This window comes from Anguilla anguilla, chromosome 3 (assembly GCF_013347855.1).
Source record: "Anguilla anguilla isolate fAngAng1 chromosome 3, fAngAng1.pri, whole genome shotgun sequence".
NCBI classification, from domain to species: Eukaryota; Metazoa; Chordata; class Actinopteri; order Anguilliformes; family Anguillidae; genus Anguilla; species Anguilla anguilla.
In genome coordinates, this window is record NC_049203.1 from 13,177,602 (window position 1) to 13,202,200 (window position 24,599).

Consider the following 24,599-nt stretch of genomic DNA (forward strand, 5'->3'; position numbering starts at 1 on the left):
TTCATACATCAATAATACATCAATGAAACAGAGCAGAAGTTGCAAGAAAAATGAATTACACATGCCACCCATATGCACAATGTCCATTATGGCTGTAATGAAAACTATTGTCAGTATCAGTATCAGAAAGCATATTCAAAATTTTAGGGAGAGGAGGGGCTTTTCGTCTATATTTCTAATGAAATCTTCACAATAAACTTTAAGTAACTTCCTTTGAATGCTCTTGTTCCTTACATATTCACATGTGAAATTAGTTGTGGCGTTACAGTATAATGGTTTGGGAACAGGGCTTGTAACTCAAAGGTGGTGGGAATGATTACTAGCTGGGGTGCTGCCAGTCTGCCCTCGAGTAAGACACTAACCCTGAATTACTTTTAATACATTTTTAGAATTCCAACAGTATAAATGGGTGGCATTTAAAAAAGTAAACTGTGGAAGTCACTCATAAGAGATGAGCAAAGTTCTCAAATGTTTGTAAACGTAACAAGGGAAAACATTATACTCACTTTGTCACTTGAAGATACAAATACTGTACAACTGCTCCTTGAGCAGTAGGTTATAACCCGTATTTTTCTATCCAATTGCATATAAAGGCAGTGACTGAAAGTCAGGACAGCACTGCCACAACAAAGGCTCAAGCTTTAGTTTATAGGTTAAAAGGTTACCCTGTTCTTCCACAACTGACATCAGAAGACAACATCAGGACAACTGGCTGTCTGGGCATTGCTGGCCCTTTCCCAGCAAGCTGTAGGCAAGGCTCGATATATTAAACTAACATGAAAGTGTAGCACAATTGCAACTGTAGCAGCTGTACTTCAATCTTGAGAAATACAAGGGTTTTTTTTAGTCATATGTAAACAAGTCCATCTTGGTAGCGCCTCAAGGACGTGTGCTGACACTAAGCAAATTCAACGGACGCAGGGTCCCAGAATGTCACGCTCTGAGTGCGAGCACTTTGCTTAAGAAAGAAAATGAAAGAAAATAAAGGAACGAGTGATGCGAGCGGGCAGAAGTGAAGGACTCCAGACACACAGCTAGTCAGATTCTTCGGAGCGTTTAGGCTTAATCCTGGAAGACACACAGCAGGGGGAGTGTGCCTGGCCTTTCAACGTCCCCTGGGGATTACATCACTTCTGCTTTCTTTTTTTTTGTTTTTTTTGTTTTGTTTTTGGGAGCGGTTGGGCGGTGTACTGGGATGGGGTGGGGGGGGTGTTTCGTTACCAGGATCTGAGGGGTTCGCGTGACAGAAATCCAGAATGTCATTTCGCCTTGTTGCTGTCATGACAACATGTGCAAGGTTGAAAATCTCCTGTTCAGACATATCTGTAACACGATAAGCAGCTCTGCAGTGGGGAAATTAGAGAGGCTAGAAAATAGAATTTGTATTTGCATTTCACTGTCTTTGCCAATGACATCTCTCTGTGAAACCAAGCAGAGCGCAACTCTTAACAGTAACAGGACGTGACTTCTGTTTTAACTCACCACTCCAAAAATTCCAAAATGTGAATGCAAAACAATAAAGCCAGCGATATTACAAAAGTCATTTGCCTTGCTGCCATTGCTGTCGAATTGTAGTAGCTGTAATATAAAACAGACGCCTGCCGCACCACATTCATAGAGTTCTTTTTAAAAAAGCTAACATTATAGTCAGATAATGAGTGAAGCACCTCATTATGGAAAGCACCTTTAACAGTTTAATACAGACTGTATAATTTCAGGTGCATTCCACTATTACACTGCCTTTTTTTGTCGAAAGATCTGAAACCATTCAGTGTGACATATAGGCAATAATAGAGGAAATCAAGTAGGGGACAAATACTTCTTCATGACACTGTACATGTCTTATCAGAAAAAACAACGCCTTCAGATCCCTGCAAGATCACCCACACAACACAGCAGACGCAGTGCAGCTGGGTATGTGAAGTCCGCTGATTTACTCCCGGGAAAAGGACGATGACTATTCTCCACAATACAGGCCACACAGTGTACCACCAAAGAGCCAGCACTGATTGAAAAGGCACCAATGACTTTCACTAACGACAAGTGGTGACTTGTGGGCAGTGAGCAAGCAACTAGTGGGCACTTACTGGTGGCAGGAAGCCTGGTCTGCTTATGCCCACCATAAGGCAACTGTACCCCACTGAAACAAAGCTAACCCAATACAGAGAATCCACAGGCCATAGCAGGACTAATAGCAATGCCAGAGGCTAAGCTAGTTTTATTTGTTTCAACTAACAGTTGCTACCTTTTGTTTATTTTACCGCAAAACCACTTAGAATTCTGGGACTATTCTAACGTCACAAATGTTGCCCCTGCAGTGCATCAGATTTCCCTGCTCATCTGTTTTGTCCGGTGACTGAATCATGAAGCTGGCAACACTTCAGCATACCAATCACAACCATACAGTAGCAGAGTGCGGTCGGGCTGTAATCTATTCAGTGGAGGTGAGTGTATGCAACCCTTTAATGATATTTTTTTTTTTAAAGACTACAAAGAAAGATTTGCCAAAGGTGAATTGCCTAGACACCAGTTAAAAGTAAGCTTACCGAAAAGCCAAAAAAAAATAAGAGTTTGTTTCGGTTTTTGTATCGTGCTAACGAAATCTGTCATTATACTAAAACGCATTATGATGGTCTTCTGAGAATGATGCCAAAAGTCTCCGAATTAATTGCATCCATGTGTCCATCAAAGGCATTTCAGTACATTAAGGGATTTTGAAAACCCACTACATTCCATATTTCTCTACATCCATATTTCCTTACATTACTGGTTAAAACCAGAATCCTGTTTAGGGAGACTTCACTTGCTATATCTTAAGAGAAGCAATATTTATTTATATACTACCATTACAAAGGGATCTTTCTGGGGGAAAAATATCCATCCCAAAACTAACAATTTGGTCAGCTCCCACGGTCACGTTGGGAGTCACAGTCACAGTCTCACGGTCACACATGCTTCCAAAGCGAATGGCAGCCGTAGTTCACATATGGACTTCGGAGACAGAGACAAGAAATCAGTCAACGTCTCTCCCCTCAAAGTAAACTCGCAGATGTGAAGACATTCAGACTCTTCCCACAAGGACCCAAAATTATCCCTGACCCCAGTGCCCCCTACCGCATTTGCAAGAAGGCGCAAATCCATTTTCCCCTTGTTGACGACGTGGTACATGATTAACAATGCTGTCAGTGGCTTCCTTTTAAATATATGCTATCAAAACAAATAAAATAGCCCTCATATATCCTCTGTGACAAACACAACAGAGTATCCAAAGACATACTTTTCACAGCTTCGTGGCTGTGCACCAGGCTTTTGCTTGCAGTCCAGTCACACCATTTAGAACTAAATGGGACCTGCGTAGTGAATTTTGCAGCCTGTTGTCACTTCAATTCTACGACAAATTCTGTAATGAACAAAAATAAAAAATAAAAGAGAAAGTGTGTTGCCGGGGAAGCATAACTTGGTAAATAGTTCACGCCTCTTAAAAAAAATTCTCAAAAATAACTGTTATCCCTTAAAAGGACACAGCAACAAGGAGTTTCACAAGGATTCTTTTGGAACCGATTAGAAAGAAAAGGTCAACAAAAATGTCTGGGGTCACCGGCATTAAACAGCTTCAGACAGAAAATAAATTATTGAAATAATATAGACAAATGGGCTGAAAATGCAAGTGCGAAAACAATACAATTCCCATGGGGGGCCCAGATTACACCACAACACAAAGCACATTTCTGTCTGCACGAAAGCCTGCTTGTACAGACATATGGAGAATCCATGGTAACGGCATTCAACAGTTAGGGTTTCCATGCGAACAAATCATAATCAATACCATTTACATGTGGGGATAATTAGGTCCCTGTGGAAATGAATTTTGCACAATGCTTTTTACAGTCAATAGCACAACTATTAAGGATAAAAGCGAATCCTAACATCAGACTGAAAAGCCTGGGCAATCGTTGTAGGGGACAGATAGAGGGCATAGAACTGTGCTGGCAGTGACCAGATTTTAAAAGTATCGGAGAACTGGGGGAGGGGGGTGACATGCCCAAAAAATATCGAAGAGTCTGCACATGCAGAAAGTCTTTGTGGATACAGTAAAACACCTTACAGGGCACAGGACTCAGACTGTACTGTGGATTTAAAAAAAAAAAAAAAAAAAACATTTTTTAATGATTAGGTTTTTCTCTAACCTTGAAAACATCTGTTTTGCAGGCAAGCCCTGGGGGTCTTCTTAATAAAAGCAGGTGCATGTGTGCGCCATCTACTATTAAGCACATTAAAACGGTCCTTCAGAATTTATGGAATCTAAAGAGAAACCAGCGACAGGCCAGCCGACACCTATCCCCATTCCTGTGAACAGAAACATTAAAGCAGGATGAAACCCTGGTGAAGGTCCAAATGGAGTGAAGAGCTCTCCCTTTTTATCTGGCAATAAATGCAGGCCAGTCATTTCTATGAAACATTACAGCACTGTGTGTACTTTGCTTCTTTTGATCTTCATGTTTGTCCTCCATCTGACACACAAATAGCACACACTTCAGGCATTTCTCTTCTTTGAAAAGGAATATACCAGCCACGCAACTAAATTTTATGAGCTTTAATTTTTAACGCCGTTTTCACATACTGAAGCAGCACAACCTATTCAAATCGCAGCTATTAATGCTGCATAATTCAGAGAAACAGACTGGCTGTACTTAGGCTATGTGATGGTGTTAACAAACAGATTTATTTTGATTTCCCTTGTGCATATTAAGTGTAAAAAAAAAAAACAGTTAACAAGCACAGAGAAGAAACTGACAAAAGTGCATTTAAAAACAAACAAAAACAGTGAGCAGGCTTAACAGAAAAGCATGTCCCTGCAATTCCAAGGCCACTGCATAGCTTCTATTTATTGGATAGGGGAAACTAGGGATGGTTATGAGTCCTCAAAAAGCAATTCTCCAGAACGATATTTATAAATAAACAAGCATTCCAAAAAAGAATGCAGACACAGCTATGGCTCACACAGGGATGGTAACACACAAAAAAGTGTGGTTACACTTAGTCAAGCTTGAAGACAAATAACATATTTCAGAGGGAATGCTTAAAGTCACAGAGCATAAAAACCAATGCTGTTCCCACACAAATAAAAGCAGTGAGACACCATGAAATTGGTTGACATTTTAAGGCTCCAAAGTCACACTTTTTCATAATATCATATTCCTAATTAATATACCTCAGCGAGAAAAATATAGAAAAATATTTAAATTTCATGATATCATCACTACTCTGACATCTATTGTTATCAGCTGACATTTCTGATCATTGATCATCACGACTGAAAAATCTACCTTGGTACTTCTGAATTGTATTAATAAAGAAAATATAATGATAAAAAAGTACTGTGCGAGCAAAACCTACGCTAGATGCAGGAAAACTATACAGTTCTTATTTGTCAACACTCTGCTGGACAGTGGTTCTGATCTTTGAGTCAGCCACCATGATGGATGGTGAAAACTAACATTTCAATACTCATTGCCGAGGACCATTGTTTTTAACCAGCACCAGGCAATTTAGCATTAAGTCACAATAAGTCTCATATAAAGACAAGTAGGCGAAACATGGTACCACAAACTTATGTAAAGTGTTGGTGATTCAGCCACTTTAAGGATGCACTTTGGTTACAATTACCAGTTTCAATTTCAGATATTCTAAAGTATACACCCAATATTAAAATATCCAGAAATATCTAGTTTTGGTTCCTTATCCATAAGCAGTACAATATATGACCATTTACTAGGTGACAGGACATCTTTTCTTCAACAAACACTTAAATCATTATACTGCAATTAGCTCAGGCAGACCATATGACACATGTGAACATATCAGATGAAAGGCTGATGAGGGTAGAAATCCCATGATTAACTTAACCAAGCTAATTTGGCAACCACTGATGCGAAACACCCCCACAGCCCTTAAAACAGTGGGTCTGGAACCCTTCCCCAATTGGTCCCGACATTTCAAGTGACATGCGGTCTGAACCAATCAGTGTCATGAAAAAACCTGCGTGTAATTAACTTAACAGAGGAAAGAGGTTGCCGCTTCACTGCTATGCTCACACAGATACTCGAGCAGTGGGTGGTGTGCTAGGGAGTCCTGCCCGGGTCCTCAAAAAAACTGAAAATATGTTCCCTGTTAAAGAAATTTTGTTAATGTTGTTTCATAAATTACATACTCTATCTATTCTCCTGCATAGAGAATTCTCAGACGGCCACCTTGACCGAAATTTGTGCCACCCCCCCAAAATTCAGACCGGTAACTATTTTTACCATAATATGCCAACTCACAACAATAACAGCAAATGTATGTGGATAATTAATTTTTTATGACACTTGTAACAGAAGCGGGGTGAAACATCAGGATTAGTAGGATGAAATAAGATACAAATCCTGTTTTGGCGTTCTGATCAAAACAAATTTTTGGCACACAGGCTGATAATATATTTAAAAACCTAAGAGCGATTTCTGTTTTAATTTACTCATGTCGAGCAAGCTAGCTAGAGCGTGACATCTCATTTTAAACCTTTCCTTCAAATTAAGCACATTCTCTTTGAATCTACCAATGCCACCAAAGGCTATGTGAATAGGCTATTATGATTGATAAACAACACAAATATCAGAGGAACAGGAGTAATTATTTACTGCGGTTAAGGTCTGGGGCATCGCCCGTCGTAATCTTTAAAAAAGGACCTTGGGATATCCGCGTCTATAGATAGCAGTGTATTTTTCCTGCATTTTGACTCTTTTTTTGTTGCGTTAAAAAATGCAGAATCTTGCGTTAACGTGACCACTGTCAAGTTTTCAGGTGTGACCCGAAGAATAACATTATTTTTAGAAAGAGAGCTCACGAGAATGAAGATGAGGGTGAAAACATAGTACAGTCGTCATCTGATCTTCATTGGCTGTTAAAAAATATTCACATTACTAACAAGACGTGTTAAATTTGATCATGTGATCACAACTGAAGCACCACCTCTGCCTCATTTTAAGCCAGGAAAAACCTTGTATTGGATGCAACTGGATGTCAACCAGCAATGGATGTTGGAAAATTGGTGGGGGGGGGGGTCATCTGATTAGTCCAGGATAGGAGAGGGCAGTGAACCCCAAGACCATCTTGTGCTATCTTATTTTAATACAGCTCGAGAGCAATAGCTCCATACACAATGGAGTCATTAAGGCAATTTCCTGTCAGAGATGGAATTCCTGAACGGGAAATACAGTTTGATTTAATTGCCAAGCCGAAGGCCCTTAGAGCAGCTACAACTGTGCAAACCATAGGAGTCACACAGAGACCTGGAGACCTGCCACACGCCTCGAGGAAGCCGCGAGCCACAGAAACAGGCTTATTTACCTGCTTCGCGCTGTCGGTTTTCTCTCAATCTCATTTGGCCTGTCTGGCCTTTTGAAGTGGTTAACATTTTTACTCCGAGCTCAGATCCTGAAACCAAACTACCAATTGCCGCAGAAAAACCGCACAAGGTTTTAATAAGCTCAATTCACTGGTTTCCCCACCCCACCCCCACCCCCCTCATCTTACATTCATCGTGTTTCACCCGACAAGAAACTCTGTACGTGGTCTATAACTTTTTTTTCTCCTGCTAAATTAGTCACTGACAGCAGTCTTGTAGAAATTATGTTAAAGGCCCTACAAGGTTTCCTGCAGCTGGTGAGAAGGTCAGAGGTTAAGATGTGGAATCTGTATCGCCGCGGGCGACAGCAGGGCAGCTGAATGCCTGGCCTTTCTTCAAGGAAGGGCCAGATGGAGCCTCTTCCCCCTTCACGTTTTCCACTTGTTCCACGGATGTTCTGCTTGTCAGTGTAACTGCAAGGCACCTTGTTGTGCCATGCCACACTGTTAATATGAACCCATTTTCAACGTCCGTATTTTCCTTGAAACGTCCATTGTAAATGTAGGCCCATAATATTGGCGCTCGATAATGTAGCCTCTGTCTATTCGGAAGTAAGCAGACAAGCTTGTATCTGAGCCACGTGCTGCCAGTACAAGCAACAACTAAGCTGTGCAGTCAGAGTACACTAGATGTGCAGCTGCTGTAGGTAAACTACAGGCACCTGGTCAGCTTGGAGTCCCTTGCACAGCAATCCCAGCCTCTGAAACTCTCCCTCCCTGGGTGATGCTATGGCCCGTTATACCCCAGCCAGAAGGATGTGCAGCCACAGCCGACACTGGTCACACCAAAATTTTATACCAGAATCTGGAGTTCATCCTTACACTGGAAAGGAGTGCCTTAGGAAAAAGCCAGCAGTCCCGTGCTTCATTAGTTTGGGCAACTACTCATAGAACAGATTTCACAGACAATGTAAATACCCTGCTCTCAAGTTCCATGTCTTCTCTACTTCCAAATTAAAGAAGCGTCTGGTTGGTAATATGAGTTTCCAGGAGCTATACTGCAGCACAACGTCTATTGGCAGTATTTCCAAACCACTTAATGAGTTTTTAGAAGAAGCATCAAGCATCATACTAGAGCCTTTTTTCAACAGCAGGTAGAAAGAAGTTTCAGTATTAAGAATAGTGTGCATCTACCTGGTAGGTCGGTAGCACCTGTGGCCTTGGTACTGCTGAATAGATCAGCAACCTCAGCCAGAAACTGTCCCATAATGCTCTGCATTCAGCTTCCACAAAGTGTTGTAATGTTTGTGGTAAATAATTACCATATTAGAGCTTATGAACGATATTATAAATTGCTTATATACTCCACAGATATTCACATTCATCTGCACAGCAGTTCCAGGGTGTTGAAGAAATTCAAGTAAAATTCCAAAGCAGATTAAGCTGACAAAATAGGAACATTTTCAATTTTTAAGAGCCCTGCCTACATTTTACTTCTGGGCTCTGAACTTGTCCACCTCTGTACATCAACATCAATCACCCACTTAAAATTACACAAAGCCTTCCAACAGAACAGCTGAAAACGGTGCTAAATTTCTGCAGTTTAGCAAGACAAGCAGAGTGTTCAATTTCTTAAGTTGGTTCAGATAATATGAAACACAATCCACTGTAATAGGAGCAGCTCAGTGCACCCACTTTTCAACCCAACTGGACAGGCCGCTATAAGACAAAGGCATGATTAGCAAAACTGGATAAAAGTATGTGTGACTGAGGAGGAGTTGGGAAGAGACAAATCACAGCCGGTTCTGGGCCGTAGGCCCTTTGAACTATAACAAACGCGCTGGAAATTTAGCATGCTTCCATTCGGTTCCTTAGTGAAATGAAAAGCGATGACGGGTGGAGCAAATTTCTGCAATCATCACCCCTCCGCCCCTACCACAGCCACACACCAAATATAAGCGTAATCCTATATATTACATTATTTCTGCTTAACGACATCCCTCCTTGGTCTGGGGGTAAATTTGTGCGGAAATTGCGCGACTCATTTGTAAAACATAACCTCAAGCGCCCTCATACGAATCTAATTGTGCGTGACGACCACAAGACCACGGCGCCGCCGCTACAACCATTGTGTTGTTAATCACAAGTTGCGTTATCACGTCCTGCTCTTTGCGCAATAAAACACCGCTCCGCAGGTTGAGCTATTTGCCGCTGTGGACTCATCGCTGCCATGTTCACCTGACTAAAATCACAACCAGCAGGACGCTGAAACTGATGACCCACCTTTTGCCTTAAGTTGTTGATGCGTGACTAACCTGTCCTCGGGGTTGAAATAATTAATATTATACAACAAACATTAGGGGCCAGCTGACATGCTTGATTGCTACAATATCAACATGCACTCGGACATTCATCTTGAAAAATGCTTCTCTCTAATCTCTTGGAAACAAATTTACCCATTTATATATCACGCTTGAAATGCACACGGAGTCGGGGCTTTTGAATGCAGGCATACAATCGTTGTCTTGTTCCAGTGAATTGTTAACTAGCCAGCAATTTGAAAACGCGAACACTTTCTGCATAGTGCACTGTAACCAGCTAGACACTTCACCAAGGTAAGCAACTAACAATCAAGATACAGTAAGATGCACCAAGCAAACCACGTGAAAGGGTTTTTCATTTGGTACAATAAAGAGCCGTTTTTATATCGGTCAGCAACGTTGTATATATCAGCTCGCGAACTGCAAAGACAATTCGAAAACTACCTGGATGCGCAGAGTTAGCAAGTCAGCCAACTTTATTTATTGATAACAAGAATTATAACTAATATCTGGCAAGCTAAAGACGCCAATACATTCGCTACATAGGTAGTCTAGATCGCTACGCTAAATATAAGCTAGACATAGGCGTGGTTAAAGTTAACTAGCTACCTAAATTAAAAAGGTAATAATCTTTAACTACAACAAACTAACAAACAGTCAGAGAGATCCCGTTATGTAAACAGAACGCATTCGATATAACTAGCATGATGTACAACGTTATGTGCTATAGCCAATTACCTCTTGGTCCACTGCAGGATAACTGGTGTCCACCGGCTGTAGTGCGTGGGGATACAATTCATTCAGACCAGATGCACCCGTCGAAGGAGTTTCATCTCTGTTTTTCTGTGAAATTTCACGTTTGATTTCAGATCTGAGATCCAAGTAGCAAAAGAGCGTAATCAAATGCAGAGACAGGGACAGCACGAAGAATCCGAGGAAGACCTTGCAGTTGTTGCACCGTTTCCTGCACATGCAGGTTGAAGGAAGTTGAGTTTTCAGCGTTTTCTCTGAAAACTTTTCTGTCAGATCTTTGAATGCCATTGCTGTTTAGGGTTTCGGGGATTGCTATTGCAGCATAATCAGTTCGTTTCTGGGGTCTGATCTACAGCTGATCAGTATCTTTGGTGCACAAACCCACATGAACGCTTCCACCCTTATTTCCTCCTACAACAGAATGAAAGCCTTGGTTACCAAACCGCGGCAATCACCACAAGCAAACCGGTTCGCTGACCCGCCTTCGTCGTATGTGATTGGAGGATATGTTACGCTCTTTTCGATCAATCCGTCCAACCTCCTCGTGGCTTCTTTATGCGTCATTGAGAGAGAGAAAACTTTGATAGTGCATGTATTTGCCCTCAAAAGCATTACAGGCACGGACTCTTTGATTAACACTACCATCTGTTTTATATGGTTAGTAGGTGCAAACGGGGTGTAGAATCTGCTTTGGCATTATTTTGCTTTGAAGTGTAAACATGAAATGCTGATATCGCTATGCACATTCTTTGGAATGTGCAGTTAGTGTGCTGACCGTTTTAAAAGATGGTAGGCGTCACATTAACGATCTTTATAGCTTAACAAGGAAAGGCCATTCTTGTGTGGATGTGTGCGTATGCACGTCTGTATGAGGACATTAGTTCACATGTGTAGTATGTGAGAAACTAGGCACATGTGTGGGTTCATGTGTGTGAGTGAACCCCCACCCGTGAGTACAACCCAGGGGCACTAACAGTTGAGGTCAAAGTCCTGACAGCTCTGCAAGTGTGTTAAAAAAAAAACGTGTCAGTTTCCATGTTGCCTGTTTACTGAATGCATTATATTTCAACTTTTAAAATACCAATTTAGCACAGGAAAATGGCATAGATTCACCGATATTTGAATGAATTAATTATTGGGGGGGGGGGGGGGGGGGGGGGGGGGGGGGGGGGGGGGGGGGCGGTTATGATTCATATATTGCATTGTTTTAATTTGATTTTCAATTTGAGTTATGTTTTCCCAGACAATGTATTCAGGATAAAATATGTACTGATGAGCTTGTAGGCTAACTGATTTAAATATGTAAGGCCTTAGGCAACTGTGACTCATGGTAACATGCTATGAATACAGCAAATTAGCATGGTTGAGCCTGTCATATGGCCGCCCTCCAGTTTCCAAGAATGTCAGATCCTAATTACCCCACGTTGAATATGTCAAGCACGCACCAAACTCTCGCTACGTGCTTCCAGCACCTGTACACCACACTCAAAGCCTTGCACCACAAAGCAAAACGCCTCGGGAGTTTTGCAGTAATGTTTAAAGAACCCTCATTAACCACTACTACTAGGTCTCCCTTTTAATCTTTTATCTCAGTCTGATATAAAACACATTCACGGTCCATAATCGCATTTATGTCAGCGTGTTTACTTAACTCCACCACGGGGTTGTTCCAGCGGTCTGTTTTAATGATGTCTTAATTCATGTTTTCACAGGCGTGATTCACTGCTTTCATTTTAAAAAGGCCTCTGATAGAAGTCTCTTTTTTTGTCAAGTAATTAGTTTGGTGTTATCTGGATTTAAATCAGCAGCTGCACAAACACCAGTGCTTTCAAAGCCCTGTTGGGCTCTGCATCTTTAAAGTATTAACTGTCATTACAGCATATTGCTTGATCTAAGCCATGCATGATTTTAGCCGCAAATGAAGGCGGTAGACTGTGAGTTGGAGAAACAAGCAACGTTCGTAACTCAGTGTGTGGCTTCCTCGGTTTTAACCACTAGAGGGCGAGAAAACCAGCAAAGTAGTCGCAGCTGTTGAACACAAATGGCACATTTATGACCGCTCCTTCTACCATGTGTTGAGCAGGTCTGAGATGCCGTTGATTTAATTACCACCGACTGGTTCATCCTGTTTGTACTCATCAGGTTTCAATGTACAGAATATATATTTTTAAAAACAGCCTATAAATCAGTTTGAACACCTGATGCATATCTGGGGCTCGAAATACATCTATGATTAAATATTTTAACAGATTGACCTCAAGTGGCCAGTGGATGCGTGGCCAAAGTGTGTCATCCCCCGTTGTACTTACAATATTGTTGACCAACAGATGATGCTGATCATCATGGGGCTGAATTAAATGTAAATTATCGAAATACATGAAAAAATATTGAACATATTTAGATGAAACTTGAATTAAATGATGGGCTCTGGGACCAAAAGGCATGATTAGATATTAGGACTTACGTGGAATAATATATTGGTGACCCATCGCAATTACATGCACACGAACACCCCCCGCACACACACACACACCACATTATTAGAAATGTGCTGCGCATTGGCAACCAAAGCCACCACTCCAGGAGTGCATCCAGACACCACACATTTTCTATGGTCCTGACTTTTCTGTCATCTTCTTGCAGAGCAGAAAATTTACTTGCATACATTGCAGTGTATAAGCTGGTCCTCTTTGCACTTACCAATTCAGAAAGCGATGGTAGCAAATGCCTGTGTGTCTTGCGCTGCCTGTGTCAGATTCCCTGTATTCTATTTAGCCCATTCTGAACTTTTCAAACATGACAAATATCTGACCTAAGCGGGGCGACATAGCTCAGGAGGTAAGACCGATTGTCTGGCAGTCGGAGGGTTGCCGGTTCAAACCCCACCCTGGGCATGTCGAAGTGTCCTTGGGCAAGGCACCTAACCCCTAACCCCTAACCCCTAACTGCTCTGGTGAATGAGAGGCATCAATTGTAAAGCGCTTTGGATAAAAGCGCTATATAAATGCAGTCCATTTACCATTTACCATCATCAAAAAACTATAAGAAAATGTAATCCACACCAGTCATCTGTGCAGTTAATGGTGCATCTGCATACGGCACATTTCTCTGTTGTACAGTGGACAATTTAATTGGAGCTAAAGTGCGTCTAAAAGATTGGTGCCTCAACATGGAGCCATGGGTTTTGATTACTGGCTCTGTTAGTTAAACTGAAGGTCATATTTTCAGAACTATGCTAAAGTATTTTGTAATTCTTTTTCAATATACTTAAAAAAGTTTTTAAGACATGCTGTCTAGGTTGAAATTGTCACCTGCCAAAGAGCAAGGTTGAAACTTCAACGTCTCTTGAAAATTAACCACTGCTACAACTTGTTAATTACTAGGGTCGATGCTTGCCCTCTGCTGGACATAAGATGTATGGCATCCTACAGGTAAACTGCAGGTAAAAAGTAGAGCCACTTAAATGGTAAATGGACTGCATTTATATAGTGCTTTTATCCAAAGCGCTTTACAATTGATGCCTCTCATTCGCCAGAGCAGTTAGAGGTTAGGTGTTTTGCTCAAGGACACTTCGACATGTCCAGGGCGGGGTTTGAACCGGCAACCCTCCGACTGCCAGACAATCGGTCTTACCTCCTGAGCTATATTGCCCCACTTAAAAAACAGGTTTTCAGTCAGACTTAACTGTAAAGGGCCGGTGTGGGTGTAGGCTTTTCCCATTAGCCCTATGATGCCTGATTTAACCAATTTAGTCATTGTGGTCTTCAATCAAGAGTTGTGCACATATACAAGGGGTTGTGTCTCCTTTGCAGCAAACAGGACTGTGTGTTCAGATGCTAACACCTGTGGCAACACAATACAAGTTCTGACAGCTTTGTAAAACTAATCTAAGAATAATTTTGTTATTATTATAATCTGAACTGGGTAATGTGGTTATGAGGATTCTGAAATTTGCCACCGCTCAGTCAGACAGAAATGACGGAAATAGGTTTCTTTACAGACTGAAGCATTTAATACGGTGGCAAATGTCCATCATGGAATATCTCTACATTAACAGACACATATGAAGCCATGTGTCACAATAATACTGTCAACATATTTGGCAAATGTACTTTACTTTGCTGGAGAATTCAGTTCTTGATAATCAGGCTCTAATTTATGGAAAATAGACCAAATGGACCAGGATGAGTCACAGAGCAAAATCCTGAATTAAAAGTCACGATGCAGCAGTGGCATGCTAGACACACAGAACACCATCACGCCAGGGGAAGTGGTCATCCTCATTCTAATTTTTATTTCTAAATAAAAAGACTCTGAAAGCATTTGGATTCTCATAATGATATAAACAGGTAAAAGACGTTGAAGTATAAATCGCAAAACAGTTGAATATTTCATTATTTCTCTTTTGTCTCTTCCCTTTGAAAACAAAAGAGTGAAGAATGCATGTGTGAACTTTTGAGGGTGAAAGGAAGGGGAGCAGGATGGGTTGAAGATTTGCACATCCTCATTTGGGTTAGACATAGGGGTTGGGGGGGTAGTCTGTTCTGCCCAAAAAATTACAACAGAAACTGAAGACATTACAGATACAGGCAAATGACTGAAAACAGATATGATTTAATATTCCTTATGCAACTTCATATGAATTATATAGCACAGTTTTTCAAACCATTTCCCAAAAATAAACGTCATTAGAACTAGTGCAAAAAAGTTCTAAACATTAATCCACAGTGTATAAAATGGCATAAGAAGAGTCCCCTGTAAAGTAGCCAGGGGTCAGCAGACATACACAGATCTGTGCCTGTTCTTCCTGTCCTCAGATCAGCCTACCAGTGAGCTCCCGCTCAGAGAGACAGAGATGTCACTGTTATTCCATCACTTGATTGTTTTGCATGTTTGACATGGCATTAACATTAACCATTAAAAAAAAATCTGATTACAGCAAAAAATATGATCAAAAAATAAATGCAAACCACACGTCCTAATCTCTGTTGTGATTTGGATTTAATGTCATAGTGAGTGTACTGAGTTGGTGCCGGGCTAAAGCAGAACTGAAAATTAAAAAAGGTATGACAGCCTGGTGGGGGAATCCTGCATTAATCCTGAATATGGATTTCAGTTAATCCTGAATATATGAACAGAAGGCCGGTGGAACCCAACAAACACAAAATGTTCCCAAAACATTGGGGAAGGTCTCTCTGTTAGATTCCCATTCAGTCACGGGATAACGTCATGATAAAAAAGTTCTCCAAACAGCCTACGGACATTGTATTGTCATAAAAAACAAAATAAGCAAATATGGCTGGAGTGGCATTCAGGAAGCCAGGGAAATTTACATGTTGGGAACACAAGTGACATTCTCTGCCTCCCCTCTGTTGAGTCACTGGATGTGACACACAGCGTGTGACACGTTGCAAAGAACAGAGTACAAGTGACCTTTTTAGAGCTGCAGAACAGTGCCATGTCACACTTGCATACGCACGTCAGCTCGATCACATACATCAGCATTAACCCCCTAAATAAGGAGGTCGTCGTTCTGAAATAACTCTCACAGCTCAAAAAAAAAAAAAAAAAATAAGAATGTGTGAACTCCCCATTTTATTATTGTAATTAAGGATAGTGGTGGCGGTAACTTTGATGAGAGTTGAAAATGTGTGTATTTAAAAAGTTAGTGATGGGAAATGATGGTCAAGACCAAATCTAACTTTTATAAGATTTGTGATGTTGCATGATGTGCGCTAACACATTTATTGAAATATTTTTAATGTTACAATGACAGAGGCCTTCGAACCTTGTCCCCGTTCAAATTTTCTGCCACTAGCAGCATCATCACGACATAGTTTCAGTTATAAATCAGTGAAATCTAGCCTTTGAGGAGGCTCTCGAAGGACAGCAACTTTACATTAGCAGCTTTACAACAAGGTGCCATTTTAAGGGTCTGAAAGGTGTTTACTGTACATACACATTGAGCATTTTAAACCCATTGGTGCTGAGATCAGATATTAGTCTACATATAGAATTAAGTAGTGACCTAGTGGGATTTTTCTTTTTTAAAGTTTTATTTTGAACCATGACAAACACAATTTTATCCATCCCTGCATTTTGCTGAACTTTGCCGAAAGTGTCATCCTACACAGCCCTTAAAATATCGACATTATGTTTATGTTCATGTATCCAAGAATTCTAGAAAAAACAATCACAACATTTTATTGGTGCAATTAAAAAAATTAGTACTATATAGGAATTTATTTAGCTCTCAAGATGCTTGGGGTACATTTTATTGAAAGATTTTAATGCACTTAAAATGAATGAATGAATGAATGAATGAATGAATTGAAGCAATTTTAAAGACAGAGAAATTAAACATTCTACTCCAGCTTCATCCCATTCAAGTAAAAGAATAAAATAAAAATAACGAAAAAAACAGGAAAGTAAAATGTAATCCTGAACAAGCAGAAATGTGCAAATGATTTATCAGGAAATATTTTAACCTGCAGTCTTCAAGTCTTCAACAATAGCAGGACCTCACCTTTGGAACAGATGGTCTTGATACGGAAAGGACAAATCAAGATGGAGTTTTTTATGCTTTTACATTAACTGTTTCAAGGGTTCTCGAGCCATGAAGTGATCTGTACCATCTGCGGAAAAAGGCACATGTCCAACTCCATCCCTACAAGTCAGTTCTGCATATACACATACAGGGAGACTGCCCTTTCCTCATTCCAAAAAAACCTGTCAAAGCCCTTTGTGTAAGATGAGACATATGACTTTTATAGTCCAGGTCACATCAAATATAACTTTAAAAACAACAGTATGTTTTATATGAAGTGACTGTTACATTAAGGCCCCTGATGCTCCAATTTGTGTTAATTAAAAGAGGTATATACTATAGTATGATATTAACTACCAGTCATACAAAATACGTCAACTGAACCCTTTGCCAAGTAAAAACATCCTTTCGGATGTTACATGATGCAACGATACAGCGGTCCGGACGCTACAAGGCTAAAAAACACTGTCTTGTGCCAGTTGAATGCTTTTGCCTTCACCGTTACTGGAGGGATCTATTTCTCAGCAATGACTTCAATCTGCGTTAGGCATATTTCCTTCCTTACTGATTGCACAAATAAGAACCAGAGCTTTTTCAGAGTAGAAAAATATGCATGAAAGATTGACTAACTGTGATAAAGGAAAAAAAAGGGAATATGGGTAGGGTGAACAACTAAACTCCCAGACATACGTGGTCTACAACTGCTTCATTACAAATTGTATTAGAATATATTTTCTGTTTAATAAATTATACTCATACCATCGACAACAACAACAGCAACAACAAAAAAAGTATATATTTGTGTGTTGTGTCATATTACTCCTCTGGAGTAAAAAAAAAGGCCACTTGTACCCAAGCCCTTTCTGGGAACGCGGCGAACCAATCCGCTTTCAGAGAGAAAGGACATCAGGGTGTACACAGGAAGTGGACTGCCCCACGCTTCCTGTTTCCTTTACTTCCTTCAGGACACTGATGTCTGGCAGGAGCTGATGCCTCTTCTAAGGATCACCACGTGTCCACCCTCATCCCCCTTCCCCCGACCTCATGTGTGTAAAAACAGCGCTACCCCTTCGCCTGTGGGGGCTTCCAGTCACTCCTCTCTGGTTGACCCCTCCTCGAGGGGCGTCTCCACGGCGACGCCCCCGTTGTCCTGCACGGCAGAAAGGTTGACGACGGTCTGGAGCAGGAAGAGGACGAGCACGCACAGCCTGAGTTTGCCGCCGGCGCCCCCGCCCAGCCGCGCAGCGGCCGACACGGGCCGCCAGGGACGCCGCTGCCACGGAAACGATCCCCGCAGGCTGGTGGAGGCATTGCAGTCGCCTGCGCCCCCCGATGCCGCTGGGTTGCAGCTGCCCCATCTGACATCACAGCACTCCGGCTCTCCGTCGGTCACATGGTCTTCTTCTAGCAACCCTGCGGCGAACACACACACACACACACACACAGACAGGCACACACACACATACACGCACGCGCACACACAAGCACACACCCACACACACGCGCACACACAGACACACAAAGGTCATAAGAAAAACATCAGTGTGGGATGACAACCTCTCTCCAACCAGCAATGTCCTGCTCATTACGGCCATAATTATCTTACTGTGTACATTTATTACTGTGTATATTTATTTCCCTTTCAGGATGGAACAATAATATGTCAATTACAAAATAGCTTTTTTTTTTTTTTTTTTACAATCAAGCTTTGTTTCCACTGCATACAATCCATCTTTTTTGTCTACACTGGTGTCATTCTGACCTTATTGTCTGGACTTTATTGCAAGTCACTGTTGATAAAAGTGGCAAAGCAATCATAAACGGGAGAATCAAGGCACAGAGGGAATTATCTCTAAAGGGGTGGAACATTCTGGTAATAGGCTGATGGTAGTTCAGAGGCAATTTCACTGACACATAATACTTCCTGTAATCTGGAAATCTCCTGCATTGTGCAGTTTTCTTTTTACATCTCAAATTGTGACATTACAGTTAATTCGAAATTCATGTTTACTTGGGCCAACCAGTGACCTTTAATAAACGGATGCCATGATATCTATGGCTGTCTGATGTCTTTTTTCATAGTGCGAGACAGTGGCTAGGGAACATGTAATGCAGCAGTTTCAGGTTTGACTATGGCAAGGTTTGGCAAGACTAAAAAACACTGATATGGAATTGGAATTAGTTTTTCTCTCCGTTTATGCCTCTTTCCCTTCTAACCTTCACTCCTCTCTTAAAACAAACAAAAAAATGTGAACAAATGAAATGTTAATATAACCCAGCCAATTGCCTGTACATATGCAAATGATAAACCCACATATACATTTGTCTGTACAATGTCTGATGCAATTTAATAATTTACCACTGGCAGTTATCTGTGCAGATTTCATTTAATTAAATACTTTAGACACTTTTCTGTAGTGATGTGATTGATAATTACATTACATTACTGCCATTTGGCTGGCACTCTTACTCAGAGTGTCTTACAAAGAGAAGACAACTGCATTAATCTGGCATAAGAGCAACAGTAACCACAGAGGTGGGAGGTAAATACTCAGAGACCATAAATGTGAAAGCCATTTAATCCAATATTACACCACAGATACTTACCTGTACAGATGAAACTGGACAATCCCCCATAGACTAAATCGTCATTGTCGGGTAGCACGAAGGGGCACTTTGTCTGCACCTCCAGACAGTATTGCTTGCAGGGAATTCTATGGTGGCACTGCGTCTGGGTAGCACTGAAATATTCGGCGCATAACCAGGCTTTGTAGACTGACTGAAAGAGGGAGGAGAGAGACAAGGGGTGAGGCAGAGATGAACGATGCTGGTTAAAACACGATAATCCAGAACAGGTGTCAGCACATCCATCTGATTAACCTCGATGGCAGGTGCTGAATCATAGAGAAAGTCCCGCCCACACAGTCCAGGTCGCCATGGAGTCAGTGAAAGGAGGTGCTACAACCACACGGCCAAACACCACACCATCAGAAACAAATGCTGCACTCAAGCTGCAACAGGGCCATCTAACATAACATGTCCCCTAATTGCAAAGGTCAAATGTCAACCTCTGTAGACAAGAAATCATCACGTGCTGAATGACCACTAAGATGAGCCATTATCACATGTCAATGGATCAGGGAAGTGTGACATCATTCCAAGTCACCTGACCCCCAAAAGGTCTGACTTGAACTCCAGGACCAGCTCCTGAGTCACATGTTTACTCTTGAGACCTGGTTGACACTACAAGAAGAGCTCTCCCTCTCTGAGAGTGACATCATATTTGCTTATACACACCGGCTCCCCCTGCAGGTGGGTGTTAATAGTGCGCTGTAGCAGGCCGAAGGCTGGACTCCTATGCAAGACGCAACTGTCTGACCTCATTGACCTTCCGTTTGACCCAAACAGCCTCGACAAACACTTACTGTGTGGGCCAAAGCTCTGTAATTGGACCACGGACAGGGGAGACTGCTAAGCAAATACATAATTGAGAATACTGATCTCTGAGTCTGCACTGAGCACCTACCAGCATGAATAATTGAAAAGCAGGGTCTGGCTTCCCAGCCCAATACTGTGGATATATTAAGGATTAGCCTGAGCGGCGAAGCTATCAGTGGCAGGAATGAGGAGACTGGTCACACTTAATGCCGCTCCGCCTGCAGCTGATTTCTTACGGGTCTCTGTACACCCGGCTGGTAAAGAGGTACACATGTTTAATAAACACTCACGAGGCTGTCTAGCGCAGGACAGAGTGTGGGCATGGGGATATTACAGTGCGCTTTTTCTTTTTTTTTTTTTTTTTACTGTTCTGGCCACCATGACGACCGCTGCCATGTAGAGGTTCTGAGCGTATGGATATTGTGTGCCACTTAACTGCACTTGAAAGATTAATGCCATTATTAATAATCACTTCCTCTTTCCGGGCCATCACTCCCATGTTATTAGCCAGTAGTCAAAGTGAGTATTCTGTGACATCATGGCCACAGATCTTTAAAATGTATCCAGTGCTGGATTATGTATGAAATCTAAGTCTATACTATACTAAATCTACTGCACACATCAGAATCTCTCTTTGATGTAATTCTAAAAGGCATTATTAATGTGGCTTCAGTTCCAAAGTTTTCTTTGCAATCACTTACCACTATTGTTGTATTGAGTGTATGATTTATACACTAATTTCGAACTTCAAATTAAGTATGAAAAAGCTTTGTTCAATCAAATCATAAATATGACATTGTAACCAAAATATGCCATTTACTTTACACAGTATAATTTTATTATATGCTTCAGCTACTCTAACATTAAGATGTTCCACAAGTGGGCCTCTGGCTTGGATTGCCGCTCCAGCCTCTTCTTTGGTCAAATGATGTGACTGAAACTGACAGCGGCCTATGATTACTGCCCCCCTGTGGCAACATCTGGCACAGGCAGCCTGCTGTGATAACGAAAACGCTTGATTTCTTCCCTGGGTGTTTCACTCTTACTACAAACAAAAACAAATGAACAAAAAATAAATAAATAAATACATTTAAAAAACAAAGAAGAAGAAGACGAACAAAGAGAAACATGGCATTATACTCTGTGGGCATTCTCAACCAAAGACTCTGTTTTCAATGTTTGATTTAGTTTCTTTACTGAGAATTAACTTAAAATAGAAACCAAATATATATATTTTTTCTGTTAAGCGCAGTTTAGTATCAATGTTCACGTACTTTTCTTAAATTTGGAAACACACAGGTGAACCTGAAGTTTCTCAGTGCAAAATCACTTTTATCTTCAGAGAGAAAACAACAGTCTCCTGACCCTGAATAAAGCTTACATTGTTTGTTGTGGATGTCATCAAAGAAAGGATAACAGTGAATCAAGACAGTGAAATTAATTACCTATATCCGTAGCCCAGTTTAATGTCCTCTCTGGGCCACATATAAACAGCCATCAAAACCTGGTGCCTTTTAATAACCTCTATACAGCTGTCATTATGACATCATCGCACTGCCAGAATTTTAACTGCACCAATAAAATCCCGGCTCTGGCATGTACATCTTTATTCAAAACGCCACATACAGCTCCGCATCGCTACAAATAGCTGTATAATTACTGCACGTGAGGATTCACGTGTGGGTTTTCCCACAGAAGCAGCTAGTCGTTTGCAGGGTGTGCAGTGTGTGCATTTCAGCTGTTGACAAATACAGGCGAGCAGGCAAACTGCAAATTCTGTCAACAAGTTTTCGGCTTTTATGTGCCGATTATCGTCCCTCTGTCATGGGATTACTGCCTGCAGCTGTTGAGGTCGCAGTCATTTCAAGTGGCAACATATTCAAGCAATGTGTTCTGTATGAGTGTGTGTGTATGTGTGTGTGTAGCGTATGTGTGTGTGTGTGTGTTTGTGTGTGTGTGAGTGTGTGTACTCGTTTGTGTATTTGTGTGTGGGCTAATGTCAATTTCCTCACAAGCTATTTATTAGCGAATATGACTTCATGACTTTACCAGATTGTGGTGAAGCAATTTGATTACAAGTGATGTGTGTAGTATTTATCATTTAATTCTGATTTTAAAACTGTATCCTTAGGGTAAATGTAAATATAATAGATTAAAACAGCTTTGAAATTGAGAAAAATATATAAAGATTTGAAGCTTAGTGCACTTCTATGGTTTTAACTGAAGAGAGGTCATTGTTGTAAATATTGCTCCAAATGTGCCCCTAAATGCCTTAATCACAAAACACCGATTTCCCCCAAACATGCCACAGACATACCCCAAACGTGCACAAAAGATGCTCTAAACACCCCAAATGTTAACCAATAGTAAACCATATTTGCTAGTTCTACGCTAGCAAATATGCGAATATGCAATATGCAAATATGCCAGGTTCTCATTGGTCCTTCAGAAGTGCTCACTATCGGCTCTACGGCCTGTGACATTACAGAGGCCACGCAAGGCCCATTTACCGCCTGTACAGTCTCGCAACCCTCTCTGCTGACAGATAAAGTCACGGGCTAAACTTTGCAGCGGGAACGCTCCATACATATTTCATTTCGGGGGGGAAGAGCACTTCATCATGCCGAAGCCACACAGAATACTAAAAGTGACAGGAGCGGAGATAATGTTCCCTTGACAGGTACGGGCTAGCCAAGACAAATTGGAGTAAACGTGGTCGCATCTGTCATGAATTTGTTTAGGATCCCAGGAAAAAATAAAAAGTACTGCGGATTCTCATTATATAAAAAGGTACTTCTCAGCACAGTCAGCGCAGGAGGCGGACATAAACTACAGCAAAGGTCAACAGCAGCAGTCCTGGAGAGCAGCCGGGCCTGCTGGGTTTGGACACACAGCAGTATTCCCAGCATGCCTAGGCCTAAACCCCCACAGGGTCAGCCAAGAATAGGACAAGCTCCCTGATGGCATGTAGGAAGAGATCTTAGGGGGGACCAGACTCAGTAAGGGGAGGTCATCTCGCTCTGACTCAGGTCTTGGTTCATAGAGATAAGAGTCCATTTTCCAGAGTCGGCTTTACGATTTTGGTAGTCCTAAACAAGAACGTTTGGTGGAAACGATTACGGATCAGGGGACCGATTGCCACAGACACATAAATAACAGTACGTACTGTAATTAAAATATCTTACAAAAGAAAAATAACTAAACTTGAATTTTGTGGCCCACAGATGGTTGTGGCCCTAAATGACTGCACAAAGTGTTTTTAGCCTGTCAGTTTACCTTCCCCTATCTACTTCCGGCAGGAACTTTTTTTTGGTTTATCATGACATGCAAGAGATAATGAAACTACAAATGAAAGTATGAATAAGATGTTGAGTCATACTGCAGTCATACTGCCATTTGCCAAACCTGGATCTCCCTTCAGGCTCCTGCCCACAGCAAGGTCATAACAACCTCAGTGGTGAAGTGCTCTCTGAGGTAGAGGGTATGAGCCCTGCCACACTGCAAAAAAAGGGTGCCATTTAATTAAATCTGTCTGCTGGAATGACGCCACAGCCCTGTTGACAGTCATTCCGGCTGGACTTTCTATGTACTATTTGCATTTATAGTTACCAGTTACCACAGCTGTTCAGCAGCCTTGTTATTGTGACTCATATCGTAACAGATCCACCGCAATTAATGGCTTTATTTGAATAGAGTTGATCCCCTTCCTGTCTCACAAGTGCAATTCCACCTCCGGCCAGCAGGACTCTCATTCCTTCACTCAGCCTCAGGAGCTGCTGGCTGATTTACAGCCATACTGGCCCTGGGGCTACAGAACTCCAAGGCTGGGGGTCTCTGTCACTGCCTATGAAGGGGCCAGAGTGGACTCAATAGGCTACCCATAAGGTAAGTGGTGGTGTTACTTCCCTTTCATATGCATTTACTAATTATAGGTTTCTGTAGGTAACAGAAGCATCCACAGCTGCAGGAGAGGCCACACTCCATTCAGTAATAGTCATAAGCTGCATCGCATCGGAACGTTTAGAATTCAGTGGTGTGACACAACAGTAAATGCTAAGAACACAAAGCGGAACGCTATGATGTGACAGAACAGCAAATGTTACGAACACTAAGCAGAACGCTACCTACTGGGTGCACAGAATCTGCGGTTTAACCCC

At 41.5% G+C, this 24,599-nt stretch overlaps 2 protein-coding genes across 4 annotated transcripts in view; both read right to left on the reverse strand.

Moving 5' to 3' along the window:
• Nucleotides 1–10,875, reverse strand: part of LOC118222640 (ectodysplasin-A-like) — a 44,536-nt gene extending 33,661 nt beyond the window's left edge. For all 3 annotated transcript variants that reach the window (XM_035408374.1, XM_035408373.1, XM_035408372.1), the window contains exon 1: nt 10,443–10,875. In XM_035408374.1, the coding sequence (XP_035264265.1) occupies nt 10,443–10,745 (303 nt within the window). In that variant the 5' untranslated portion in view covers nt 10,746–10,875. The remainder of the gene's footprint in view (nt 1–10,442) is intronic.
• A 3,849-nt stretch (nt 10,876–14,724) lies between these two features.
• LOC118222632 (transmembrane protein FAM155B-like) overlaps nt 14,725–24,599 on the reverse strand; it is a 52,276-nt gene continuing 42,401 nt past the window's right edge. The window contains exons 2-3 of the mRNA XM_035408361.1: nt 19,612–19,783; nt 14,725–18,417 (exon numbers count right to left, since the gene is read on the reverse strand). Of these exons, the coding sequence (XP_035264252.1) occupies nt 18,095–18,417; nt 19,612–19,783 (495 nt within the window). The 3' untranslated portion in view covers nt 14,725–18,094. The remainder of the gene's footprint in view (nt 18,418–19,611; nt 19,784–24,599) is intronic.